Source organism: Carya illinoinensis, chromosome 6 (genome assembly GCF_018687715.1).
Source record: "Carya illinoinensis cultivar Pawnee chromosome 6, C.illinoinensisPawnee_v1, whole genome shotgun sequence".
NCBI classification, from domain to species: Eukaryota; Viridiplantae; Streptophyta; class Magnoliopsida; order Fagales; family Juglandaceae; genus Carya; species Carya illinoinensis.
The window spans coordinates 25108765-25123448 of record NC_056757.1 but is presented as its reverse complement, the minus strand read 5'-3'; the positions used below and the strand labels follow the sequence as shown (position 1 = coordinate 25123448).

The 14684-nt window shown below is 32.5% G+C and overlaps 1 protein-coding gene across 1 annotated transcript; it reads right to left on the bottom strand.

Moving 5' to 3' along the window:
* Nucleotides 1-7861: 7861 nt before the first annotated feature.
* LOC122312889 (MLP-like protein 423) lies at nt 7862-8974 on the bottom strand. The gene is made up of 2 exons (XM_043127560.1): nt 8702-8974; nt 7862-8327 (listed from the first exon to the last, which is right to left on the bottom strand). The coding sequence occupies exons 1-2, from the start codon at nt 8886-8888 to the stop codon at nt 8056-8058; spliced, it is 459 nt and encodes a 152-aa protein (XP_042983494.1). The 5' UTR covers nt 8889-8974; the 3' UTR covers nt 7862-8055.
* Between the last annotated feature and the right edge of the window lie 5710 nt (nt 8975-14684).

Here is a 14684-nt window from a genome sequence, read left to right as displayed (position 1 = left end):
CTGCAGAAAGAACAGGAGGTTGAGATGCAGAATGCCTCATGGATGGATCTAGAGAAATGTTAGAAGAATGAGCCATTGAGAAAAGAATAGAAGGCTTAAAACGAGAATGCTGAAGGAATGCAGATGAGTTATAGAGATGAGATGAAAACTTGATGCGGATTAGATGAACTTCAGGACTGATTTTATAGAGATAGCATAAAGAATAAGACAAACTATTTTATCTTCAAATCTTATTTAGTCAAAAGAAATACAAGATATGCTGGACACACATTGTCAAAAGTTTTCTTACTAAGCCAGCGAGATTAACAGTAGATTGTCCCTATTTTTCTAGTAAACGATGAACCTCTGCTGTTATCTGCCGATGTTGACCTTGTATCTGAACCCTTTCTCGTTCCAGCTCTTCTATTCGTGGTTGCAGATCATGAGCATACCAATCTGCAAATTTTTTCAACTCTTGGTTTTCTTGCTTTAGCCTTTTATTCTCACTATCCTTATTAGCAAGCTTCTGTCGTAACTCAGATATTTGCATGTTAAGATGATCAATCTCACTCACCCTCGCCATTAACCTTCGAGACATGATCGTAACAGAGGCAGCATATTGATTACTGAGCATTCTTGATTCTGCAATAATCTCAGAATCAGCCTTACTAGAAAAACGGTTCACTGCTCCTATCATGGTATTGACGGCCTCAGGAGAGAAGATTGATGATTGATGCGTCAAGGGTTCCTGATTCAGGTCTGGAACATTAGTGGAAGAGAATTGCTCAGCCATTCTATCGTTGTGGAAAAACAGAACTCAGGTCAAGAAGTGATTATTTTTTTGGCATCCGATAGATGAAAATGATCATTTTTTTTATGGAAACTCGGAGCCTTCAATCCCGTTTGTCAACAACATCAGGCGATTGTTTAAATCTTCAGCCGTATTAAACTCATAGAGTTAGGCCTCGAGGCTTTGCAGCACTTGTCGGGTCACGGACGGCTCCATTTTTCAACTATCTACAGTGACTATTAAACGCATCGTTTTCTTCAGTCCATTTACTTGTTGCGGATCCTTTTTAATGATGCCAAAAGGGGGAGAAGTGTTAGACTAGAACATTAACATTGTTTAAATTGCTAAACTTGTTATATATGCTTGGAATTATATTTATACTTTTGCTTGAAAAACTAACGCATATTTTCAGGGGGAGCTTAAGTATTAATATAGGTTTCAAGTTCTATCAAATATTTGTCATCATCAAAAAGGGGGAGATTGTTGAACTCAAGGTTTCAAGTTTCATGTGATTATAAATCTACACATGGATTTTGATGATAACAAATGAATTCAAAGAATAAAGAAGTCTCAAGCTCAAGTTGTCTACACAATGGAGTCAAGCACATCAAGGAAACAAGCATGAGCAAGAAGGGAACAAGTTCACATTAAAATTATAGAGTAATGTTGTAAATCTCTTCAAAATTCGAAATTAGGATTAATGCTCAAAATTAATATTTTATCATAAAGCATTAAAATACATTTTCCACATGTGCATGAATATTTTTGAAAATTAAATTTGAAAATTTTGAAAGATGATTGATTGTCATCTTTTGCATGTGCATGCCTTGATTAAAGGGTTGAACTTTGAAAATATTAAAGATGATTGATTGTCATCTTTCACATGTACATGTTTTATTTGAATATTTTCAAAAGTGATTGATGCTTTTTTAGACTTATACAAAAAGTAAAAGATTAGGTTTGAATTTTTTGAAAATGAAAGTGTGCTCATTTTGTCATATGCCAAAAGTAAAAGATTAGGTTTGATTTTTTTGAAAAAGTGAATGATGTTGTCTTTGACAATTGAGAAAGAAGAACCTTTTATTTGAATTCTTTGAAAAAGTGAATGATGTTGTCTTTGACAATTGAAAAAGAAGAACCTTTTATTTGAATTTTTTGAAAAAGTGAATGATGTTGTCTTTGACATGTGAATCTTTTTAAATTTGAATATGAAGTCTCATATGCCTATAAATAGATCATTTGAGAGCTTCACATTTACAACACCAAGAGCATACAACATTCATTCAAAGCTTTCATTCTCTCTTCTCTAAACATTGAGCCTTAATCCTTGTTCATTTTGAGAGATATAGCTTGCGCTGTATTGTTCTTATTTCACTCGTTGAGGAGTGTTTTCTGATAACCTACCCACTATCAGCTTTTGTATCAGAAAAAGGGTGTGTATAACCCTTGTGTGTGTAGAAAGTATTCTACACAGGGAATAGTTGAATCACCACGTGTAAGGTGATTGCAAGTGTAGAGGGTGTTCTACACGGATCCTTTGTAGCGGTGTTGTTCAAAGGTGTAATAGGTTTCTATCTCCACCTGAAGGAGGTTGAATAGTGAATTTGGGAATCCTCAAGGGGTAGCTTGAGGCGAGGACGTAGGCAGTGGGGCCGAACCTCGTTAACATACTGAGTTTGCTTCTCTCTTACCCTTACTCTTTATATTTATTGTTATTTCATATTTTGTTTATATTTTATATTATATATTTGATTTATAATTGTTATTTTTTTAATACAACTCAATTCACCCCCCCTCTTGTGTTAGTCATCTGGGCAACAGAGACCACCATTGAAAGATTTGGAAGTAAGCATCTCAAACATTAGTAAGCATCTCAAACATTGCTAATACTGCTTTCGAAAAGATTTGAAAATTGAGAATTCATGATCGCCACAAGCTCATTCTATGGTAAATTCTTTGGGATATAATACCTATTAAAGGAAGACTAAAGAGTTTTTTACCATCCATGCCCTCTCTCAATTGCCCATTGTGCAACGAGTAAGAAGAAACGCTATTTCATCTCTATATTGAATGCCATTTTTCAAGAATATTGTAGAGTCAAAGTAAGTGGTCTCTAAATCTTTCCTTCTTGGAAATTACTACAATATAGGATTGGATTGCTCTTATACTCAATCCAAAACAAAAGTAAGTGGCCTCTAAATCTTTCCTCCTTGGAAATTACTACAATTTAGGATTTGATTGCTCCTATACTCAACCCAAAACAAAAGCTGGGACTAAACTCACAGGATGTTTATCATTTTTAAATATTTGCGGCTTTAATAATGGATTTTACCTGGCGGATGAGAAATGATATAGTCCACAACCCGTCAATCTTATCATTGCAGAAAGCAAAAGAACAATTGGATTTCTCCTATCAAGAGAATCTATAAGTCTGGAAAATGAAAAGTACTCATCAGATCATACTTCCTTGGAAAAATCCTAAACCCAATCACATAAGTATTTCCTTTAAGAGTTTTGCTATATACAAGCACAGTCGCGTACTAATCTGTGTACCAATACTGATTCATTCATACTTAAAATTTAAATTAATACTGTTTTCAATAAAATCTACTTTTTGACTAATCACATCATATTGATATACAAATTAGTGTACAATTATGCTTGTAACTATATTTTTCCTTCCTTTAATGCAGCAGTCAGAACTTCATCTTTATGGGCTTCTATGGTAAGTTGCAACCCTAAAGGGAATGTAATACAAATATGGGTAGAAGAAATTGACACAACAATCTCAATAATAGCCGAAGTACTTGTAGCTAAACTAGCCATTAATAGGGCACAGCACATTAAATTCTCAAATGTCACTTTTGAAGATAATTCTCTCATTGTAATATCAACCAATCCTTACATTGGCAAATCTATCACATCTCGGATAACATAGCCCGTATCTTAGCTTCTCAGAAAGGATGGTACTTTAAAAAAATAAATCAATCTCAAAATTGATTTATGCATTTTGTGGCACAGTGGGCAGCAACAAATGGTGTTATTGGTCGCATTCCCATAGCTATTTTACCTTCTAGTATTGTTATTATTGACAGTGGCAAAAACCCTTCAACTGTAACTTAAACTTATATTTTTATATATGCAAGCTTGATTAGAAAAATAAAAAAAAACCGATAATCAGCATGAGAGAATTTTGCTATTTACAAATCTAGTGTATTAACATTGATATATTATTTATGGAGGGATTCATTATATTCATGAAAAAATTAAAATATCAATACTTTTTCATCATTGTGGGATAAAACTTGAATGTTATGTTGGATGCTCCCAAAATAGGCTTGTAAATAGATTTTTTTATTTATTTTTATAATTTTAATATAATTTCATTTTTTTTAGTTCAGTTTTCGTAGCACTTGTAACCTACCCATCAGTCGCCGCGGGCTTGAGTTGTGGCCCTTCACTTTTTATCAGACCGAGGCGAATGTGGGCTTAATTGGTTATAGACTGGACTTATTAAAATGAACCGAATGAAAGAAAAAAGTTTGGAATATGGATATTATTGGTGGATGGTCCAATCCTTTGTTCCATAAGATTCGGCTTTCAGGCCCCGTTAGGATATCGACAGGCAACAGAATGTGAACTAATACAAGAAACAACGTACTTTTATGACTAATTTATTATAATTAAAATATTATTTAAAATTAATTTTAATTAAAAATAATCATTTCGTTAGAATTAACAAATCATAAATAAGTAGTTTTCTTGTAATCTAAACTGTAGGATAGGGTGCACAATTCGGGTGAAAATTAAAATGGTAGGACCCACATATTTTTTAAATCTTAAAAATTAAAAATTATCTCATCTCATCTCATTATCTAAACACATATTTTTTTTATAAATTATTTTATTTCATCTTAATTCAAAAATTTCATTATTATTTAAATTATTTCACCTCATTTCATCTAAACTGTATATCCAAATGAGGCCTAATGGACATTGCTATTATCTCTACAAAAAATAAATATTTATAAATATATTAATATTTATAAATATCTTCAAATATTTATAAATAAAAATAAAAATATTAATTTATTAATAGTTACTTCTTTAATTATTAAATAAAAAATATTAAAATAAATAAGCGATCAAAAAGTAAGATTTTGTACGTAGTATCATTTGCAGCACAAACAAAATCACAAAAAGTAAACAAAATCAAGCAGTAATTCAAATTTTAGAAGTCCGGTACGTAGAGGAGAATAGTGACGTGCACCATATATATAATCTGCAAATTTTCTTGTCTTAATTATATAATATATATATATATATATATATATATATAATGTTTTATGAATGTCATGTCTTCTCTTCCCGGCCACATGCATGCACCCAAACACAGAAATAAAGTCAAGTAGTTCCACATCTTTTCGATCCTGACTTGACTCTGGAGAAAGTATTTTTGGGTGATAATGTACCGGGTACATGTGATCTTCCGATTAGATAGGTCATGGAATTGGTCCATGTTTTCTTAATTATTTATGGACTCGCAATGTGTCCTTTGTCACCATATTAATGGGAGAATATGTCATAAAAAAGTTAAAAATGTTCCATCATCATAACTTCAATTACCTACCTAGACCATTCCTTAAAGATAGTGACAATACTCCTGCATATAATATAAATTTCATATAAATAATAATGTTGCATTATGATCTACACATTACAACAAAATTGGACAGTTATTACTAATTTCTTGTAACTCATTTTAATAGAAAATAATAATTTTGGTAAGAAATAAGTAACAATAATTATTTAATTTTCTTGTAATGACATATATATGTGTCAAATACAAAAATGTTATGCGTCCTTGAATATATATTGAGAATTTGATGTAACTGAAAAGAAGAGAATATGGAAAGATTGAAAAATTTATGTATGTAGTGGAGGTATTGGAGGTAGCCTAAATTTCCATACATCATATTGTCAATAATGTTATAAATAATGTATAATATTTAATTAAATGAAGGAAAAATTTAGTTGTAAATACAATTGTGTATTAATTTATGCACAAATATAATGTGATTGATCAAAAAGTAGATTTTATTGAAAACAGTAATAATTTAAATTTTGAATATGAAGAAATTAGTATTAGTACGGAAATTAGTATGCGATTTTACTTGTTTGTAGTCATATTGTCAATAATGTTATAAATAATGTATAATATTTAATTAAATGAAGGAAAAATATAGTTGCAAGTATAATTGTGTATTAATTTGTGTACCAATCTAATGTGATTGGTCAAAAAGTAGATTTTATTGAAAACAGTGCTAATTTAAATTTTGAATATGTATGAATTAGTATTAGTACAAAGATTAGTACACAACTTTATTTGTATGTAGCAAAATTCTTAAATGAAATAATGTGTAGAATTAGAATTTAAATTTAAGAATATCTCTAATTTAATATCATATGAAATTAATACTATCTGTTTTAAAAGTTTAAGTTGATGAAAAGAAGTTTGAAAAAAAAATTAATGAAAAGAGATAAATTTAATTATTTTATTTATGAAAGATACAATCTAATAACTAAGTTGTAATTGCCAATTAATCTGATTCTGACTTAAGCTCATGTGTGAAATAAAAAAGACCGATGTGACAATTGCCAATAATCGAAGCCGACAAAGAGGCCCACAACCATTTAACACAATCCTTAAACCACAAGGGCCGAACCACCATTTTGTCTCTTTGGAGCTAACGCCCTTTCGATGACTTGTACTCGTCGAGCCCATCAACCCTTCAGATGCCATAGATTGGTTTACGTTTGAATGTTCAAATAATTTTAAATAATTTGTAAATAATAATAAATAATTTCTAAATAATTGTGAATTATTTGTAATTAGTAGTGAAGTAGTCTCAACCTAGTCTAACCCTTTTATACTTTAAGCTTCTATAATCTTCTCTATTAAGGTCCCGTTTAGTTATATAGATGAGATGAGATGAAATGAGATATTTTTTTAAAAGTTGAATAAAATATTGTTATAATATAATTTTTTAATATTAGTTTTGTTTTGAGATTTGAAAAAATATAATTTTTTATTATATTTTATGTGTGAATTTATGAAAATTATAATAATAATATGAGATGAGATGCAATGAAATAGATAATCATACAGGACCTAAGTCCTCAATTGCTCTATGATCATTGAAATAAATGTAGTAATTATTAGGTATACTTGTGGTACCAACTCATAATACTCTTATCTTATTTATAAAGAAAGGGAATCAAAGGAATTACTTGTCATAGAAGTGTTATAACCATAAAGAAATTTTATAAAAAATAAATTCATAAATTGACATAATTTTGTATGTTATATTATATCTATTTTAGAATAAAAAATAATTTTATAATTTAATACATTACATCAAATTACATTAATTTTTAAATTTATTTGTAAAAACCTTTCTCTATCTGCAACTACTACAGCTGTTGTTGAACAACTTGCAGGTGACTTTTATCCATATAAGAGATGAGCTGGACTGGAACTAAATATTTACAGAAAAGAAGTTTTAGACCAAACAAGGTAAGACAGTGGCAATTAACGATTTACAAGTAGACCCAATAGCAGGCATTTAAATTCCAGGCAGTCCCCTAGCTAGCAGCTAGTCCCTGCAGAAGAATTAATGCCACACATGATACCATATATATAAATATATATATATATATATATCTGTATGGTAGCCATTACAACAGTGATGGGCCACTGTTTGCAGTACTGCACTGCACAATTGGGTTCAGTAATCGTCCTAATATGGAGTAATGTTCTTTTCATAAACCTCTCTTTTCTGTTCCATATATTAATCAGCCTCGGATGTAGGTTTATTACATTACTGATTTAAAAAATATAAAACTAGGACTATGATCTATATTTAAATTACTCTTTTTAATGGCATAAATTTTAATTTTTTTACTGTTTATTTACTGTTCATCATATGAATATCACTTTTATTGTAATGATGTAAAAATCATCGAGCTTATCTTAGAGCTGATAAAGAAATTAGATCTTGTTGGTGTTGGTGATGGAATCATATCATCAAATGCATTTCAAGTTTAATCCTTATTTATTGCTAATAGCAGCAGAATGATCTCTTTAAATAACATCATCCAGAACATATAAGTATTTCAGCCAACAAAGTAACTACGTACGAATTAAGATGAATGCAGTACTGCCTGCCCATTATTTATTGATTTTTAGACCCTAATATTCGGAAAGCCCCCCACCAAAATGGGACCTATGCCTTGAGAGCAAGATCATCCATCTCCTTGAAGTTTTTGACAACGAAATCCTTAATGACATGTGGGTCTGGAACCTCGTCGGTGGCCTTCTGAAACTCACAGAGCCATTTCACCGTGCTCCCATCTCCCTTGGGTGTTACAGTAATGTGGCATCTGAAATGCTTGTAGAATTTCAGGATATCACCCTCCACCACTGTATATGCCATCGTCTTGTTTGCTTCATCAAAAGCGTCGATCTTCTCCTTGGAAATCTTGACAATAGGTGAACCTAGAAATGAAAACAAATCAACCAAACCAATTTAACATGGTATTATAAGCCAGATTTTGAGTTCAAATCCTGTGTAATTGAGGAAATCGTCTAATCCACACGTGAAAAAGATCGATAAAGGAATAAATGTCAACACAAATACAATTTACAGATTGAATCCAGCATGATTACTACCCATGAACAAGTTATATAGCAAGCATGCAAGAACAAAAGGATTCTAGCATATCATATGCACACTTCCAAAGTGATAAGAAAATAATCCTCAGCTAGTACTAAATCTAAACCTTTTAGGACCCTGAAAGAGGAGCAAGGGCATTATTGCAATGTTCTACCAAATTATTACTAGTTTTAGGCAAGAATTACCCCAATATTACCTTCTCCGTAAGTTACAAGACGAACAGATCCAACAGACTTTCCATCGCCCTCAAGAACTTCAATGCTCTTGTAATCAATAGGGAAAGCCTTAGGAAGGACAGTCACAGACTCCCTTATGAGTCCCCAGAACTTATCTGCATGAGACTTCACCTCAACTTCCACATCAAGCTTATCAATGGCAGCCATTTTTTTCCCCTCTTGGTAGTGGAAATCAAAGTGAAAATGAGAGAGAACTTGATCTTGGAGTGATGCAGTTTCGAACCAGGCGAAGGCATGTATATATAGCGAAATGTAGTGGCACAGGGGTGGGGCTTCTGTTTTCAGGAAAAAGGCTAGGCCTTAAATTCACTAGGAACAAGTTCAACTGCCACTTCGTAGGGATCTGTATCAAAATTGTCATGGGAGTTACAACGATCACCGACCTCTGAAGAAAAATGGACCCCATCATTTAAGTGGGTCTGTCAGCTACCCAGAAATGCAAGGTAGGACCAGGAGGACAACTACAATTTATTTATTTTTTCTAATCAAGCATGTTATATATATATTGATACTACAAAGTACAAATACAGAACTAGTTCAAGGTGGATAAAAAAAAAAGAAACTGAAAAAACTATCTAGGGGTATGCTTCCAAAAACTAGGTTGGTTGCTGCCCATTACGCTACAGAATACGCGCATCGATTTGCAGATCGATAAATTTTTACAAATTTTCAAAACCTATGACTTGTGTAAAGATGTTGAATATCCTTGATGATATGGGAAATGATCCAGTTTGATGTTGAGGATGGTTCTGATATTGCTGAGAAAACCATTAGAGAGTTTCCTTCAAACAAAACTCGAGTGTGCTTGGAAGATGCCACCATTTTTGTGGTAAGGAGAGTTGCCGTTGCTTCAGCCACTAGAGGATTCTGGGATTGGGTTTTTTCAATTTGAATTTGCTGAATATTACCTGTGTGGTCTCTGCATATAACTGAAATAGTGGAAAAATTGTCCCTGATTGCAGCATCAAATGAGTAACTCAGGAAAGTTGGTGGTGGAGGTTTCCATATTTCTAGCTTGTCCTTATGCTTTGTTTTCCAAGCTTCTTGGTAGTTGAGATAGACGTGGTTCAGTTGGATTTTTGCTTCTTCGAAGGAGAATTGGAGTTGGTTGTGCACTATGTCATTTCTTTGTTTCCAGATAAAGTCTAAAGTTATAACTGCAAAGAGTTGAAAAGAGTGAATTTCTGCTTCTTAAAGGCCTAGTTCTTCCTTTGGGGAAATAATCATTTTGATCCAGTCTGAAATTGAGTAGATTGGGAGATTTTCTAGATTTAAAGGCCAGGAGTTTTGACACCAGAGTATTCTCATGATTGGGCATTTGATAAAGAGATGAAGTGCAGTTTCTTCAGCTTGATTACACATCAGACATTCTTCTGAAACTAAGTTTGAGATGACTTCGTTCACTCTTGCTTTGGTTAGAATAATGTTCCATAGCAGCTTCCATATCAATAGTTTGTGCCTTTCATGAATTTTCAGCTTCCATATTGACTTGAATAAACTTTGGGATGCACTTTGGTGAGATGTTTCTTGCCCATTGATTATCACTTGGTATGCTGATTTTACTGTGAATTTTCCATTATGAGATGGGGCCCAAACTGTTCTGTTTTGGTTGTGTGAGAAGATTGGTAGAGGGATTTTCAAAATTTCGTTGATGCTCTCTTGTTCAAATAAGTCTTGCATTTTCCTTATACTTTTAATTCTGGGTGGGCTTGATCCATTCCCTGCAATGGGCTAGGTTTGAAGTTCTCCATAGTGGGAATCCATGGTGCCTCCCATATGTTAGTTGTGAGACCATTATTTGTCTGAACACATCTTCCTTTTCTAATTGTATCTCTTGTTTGTAGAATTCCTTTCCAAAAGTAAGAATCTGATTGTCGTTGTTGTACTTTCCAAAATTCCAAGTTTCTAAGGTATTTGGCTATTAAAATTTCATACCATAGTCCATTCTGACTTTCACACATTTCCCATCCCGTTTTTGCTAGAAGTGCTTGATTCATGTTTGTCGTATGTCTTAATCCAAGACCACCTGAGATTTTTGGTTGGCAAATGGATTTCCACGATTTAAGGGTCAGATTATGGGTCTTATCTTTTGGGAATCCCCACCAGAAGTTTTTGAAGCTTGTGTCTAAGATCTTACACATTGTTTTAGGGAGTTGAAAGGTTGACATGCTATATGTTGGAATAGGACTGGCTATAGATCTGATTAGCATTGTTCGGCCCGCCTGTGATAATAATTTCATTTTCCATCATTCTAATTTTTTCTCCACTCTGCTTAGAAGATCTTTGAAGTTTTCTTTCTTGTTTCTTCCAATAGTAGTTGTGAGACCCAAATACTCCATTTTTTTAGGAGACTTTGTATGGAAGCCAATTATGAATTGATGACTTTGCTTCAGAGTTGACATTTCTTGTAATGAAGATGGTGGATTTTTGCATGTTGATCTTTTGCCCTGACCATTATTGAAATTTTGATAAGTTTTCAGAGATTACTTGGGCATTGTCTGTGGTTGCCTTTGCAAAAATAATCGTGTCATCTGCAAACAATAGGTGTGAGATTGGTGGGCTTTGTCTGCTTAATTTGATTCCTTTCAACTTTCCTCTTGCTTCTTCCTTTAATAAAATCCTTGATAGCACCTCTGTCACTAGGATAAAGAGAAAAGGGGAGATTGGATCTCCTTGTCTTAATCCCCTTTGAGAATTGAAAAAACCCTGAGGCGAGCCATTTATAAGAATAGAAAATGTAGCTGTGGTGATGCATTCTTTAATCAAGTTGATCCAATCTGGGCTATAGCCTACTAATTTCATAACCTGAAATAAGAAATCCCATTCTACCAGGTCGAAAGCTTTTTCCATATCTAGTTTTAGGGCTATCAATCCTTTGTTTCCTTTTTTCCTCTTGAGAAGGTGAAACCGTTCATGTGCAATCATAATATTTTCCTTTATATTGCGCCCTGGGACGAAATCTGTTTGCAGAGGGGATATAATGGCATCTAATATTACTTTGAAGCGATTGGCCATTATTTTGGTTATGATTTTGTATATGACATTTGTGAGACTGATTGGGCGATAATGGCTCGGGTTATTTGGGTTTGGAATTTTGGGAATGAGAGCTATGTTGGTATGATTGATTTGTTTCAACAATTTACCCATTCTAAAGAAATTCTGCACTGCTTCCATCACCTTATTTTTAATGATACTCCAATAATGTCTGTAAAACAGCGCTGTCATACCATCTGGACCTGGTGCTTTATGATTCGGGATTTGTTTTAGGGCCCCAAATATTTCTGCTTCACTTGGTGCTGCTAGAAGATTCACATTGTCTTGGTCTGAAATTTGCTTCTCAAATAGATTGTGTTGAACCCAAGGTTTCAAGTTTCATATGATTATAAATCTACAAATGGATTTTGATGATAACAAATGAATTCAAAGAATAAAGGAGTTTCAAGCTCAAGTTGTCCACACAATGGAGTCAAGCACATCAAAGAACCAAGCATGAGCAAGAAGGAAACAAGTTCACATTAAAGTCATAGAGTAATGTTGTAAATCTCTTAAAATTCAAAATTAGGATTAATGCTCAAAATTAATATTTTATCATAAAGCATTAAAATACATTTTCCACATGTGGATGATTTTTTTTTTTAAATTAAATTTGAAAATTTTGAAAGATGATTAATTGTCATCTTTTACATGTGCATGCCTTGATTAAAGGGTTGAACTTTGAAAATATTAAAGATGATTGATTGTCATCTTTCATATGAGCATGTTTTATTTGAATTTTTTCAAATATTTGATCTTGTGAGAGGTTTACCAAAAACATATTTTCTTAAAGACAAAATTTGTGATGCATGCCAATTTGGTAAACAAACAAAAACTTCTTTTAAAACCAAGAAACATATTTCCACTACTAGACCATTGCAACTGATACACATGGATCTTTTTGGACCAAATAGAGTTGCAAGTCTAGGAGGGAAATATTATGCATTTATTATTGTTGATGATTTCTCTAGATATACTTGGGTCATCTTTCTTGCTCATAAAGATGAGGCACATAATGCCTTTACCAAGTTATGCAAGAGAATTCAAGTATCCGAAATGATAAGGGAAAAGAGTTTGTTAATAAAAATATTGAAACATTTTGTGATGAAAATGGTTTTGTGCATAATTTTTCTGCTCCTCGAACTCCTCAACAAAATGGGGTAGTAGAGAGAAAAAATAGATATCTTCAAGAGATGGCAAGAACAGTACTCAATGAGAACAACTTGCCTAGTTATTTTTGTGACGAAGCGGTAAGTACTGCATGTTATGTTATAAATAGAGTTATGCTAAGGTCTAAGTTAGATAAAACCCCCTATGAGTTTTGGAATAAGAAAAGGCCCAACATTAGTTACTTTCATGTATTTGGATGCAAATGTTTTATTTTGAATGACAGGGATAATTTAGGCAAGTTTGATGTAAAATCTGATTAAGGTATCTTTCTCGGGTATTCTACTAATAGTAAAGCTTATAGAGTATTCAATAAAAAGATTTTGACTGTACAAGAATCTATGCATGTAGTATTTGATGAATCTAATTCTCCACTCTCCAAGAAATCTATTGATAAAGAAACAGGAGGTATAAATAACACGGAAAGTCTCAATCTCTACAAAGAGAAAACAATAAAGGAAGTTCAAAATGGAGCCATCAGGAAAGATCATCAAAATTTAATACAAGATGCAACCAAATAGTGAAAATTTGTGAAAGATCATCCAGTGGAACAAATTTTGAGAGAACCTTCACAAGGTGTAAGTACTCGAGCATCTCTTAGAAATATTTGCAATCATACTGCTTTTCTATCTCAAATTGAACCCAAAAATATTGATGACGCACTACTTGATGAATCTTGGATTCTAGCTATGCAAGAAGAGTTGAATCAATTTGAAAGAAATGATATTTGGACACTTGTTCCTAGACCCAAAAATCATACTATTATTGGAACAAAATGGGTTTTTAGAAACAAGAAAGATGAGTCCGGAGTCATTACTAGAAATAAGGCTCGACTTGTAGCCCAAGGTTTTAATCAAGAAGAAGGAATCGATTATGATGAGACATATGTACCTGTCGCAAGATTAGAAGCTATTCGAATGCTACTTGCATATGCTTGTTATAAAGATTTCAAACTTTTTCAAATGGATGTCACTACAACATTTTGTGGCTTTTTCCACAGAGGAGAGTGGTCGGAAAAAGCTAAGATTAAGTGGCAAACAAATTTTTCTCACCAAAATTTTTCATGGGACGTTGGTGGCATATAATAAGTGGCGAATACTATTTTGCCACCAATTTTTTTTTTCATGGAAAAAGGAACATTTTTTCCACGAATCCAATTTGTGGTAAAAACTAGTTTGGTTCGTGGCAAAAATTGTTTGGATTTAAGCCCTTATGGTCCTTTAAATTTATTTACCCACTAATCTTTTTAGTCGGAAATAATACAATTCTCACGATAATATTCATGAAAAAAATGGTGGCATTAAGTTTTTTGTGATGTATCTTTTTGTGCCAAAAACATGTTTGTAATAGATTTCGTGGTGCCAAAAATAACACAATGATTTTTTGTTGTCCAACTCCATCTTTTCTCACCATCTTGTATGATTGCTAATGTTCATTTTTCACGAAAGTCTACAATTTGGTGGCAAATACATATTAGCTACCAAGCATATAGTGGTAAAAAGTATATGCCACGAGTTACATTCATGGAAAATGCTAATATATTTTAGAAAAAAAAATATACAAAAAAAAAAAAAAAAACAGATAAGAAGAAGAAAAAAGAGAGATTTAGCCAAAAATAATCATAACAAATAGTCTAATATAGGCTTAAATAAATGTATTCCAACATTAGAGATCAAAATTGACACGTACAATAATTTAAAAAGAAAATATTATAAAACTTTACATTTGTTTTTACAAACTTAT

What these genes read in the sequence shown, in the direction of transcription:
- LOC122312889 (XM_043127560.1), bottom strand. Translation starts at nt 8,888, where the DNA reads ATGGCTGCCATTGATAAGCTTGATGTGGAAGTTGAGGTGAAGTCTCAT. An exon ending in TCTTGTAACTTACGGAGAAG is followed by an intron (nt 8,328 to 8,701) that starts GTAATATTGGGG and finishes TTTCATTTCTAG; the next exon opens with GTTCACCTATTGTCAAGATT.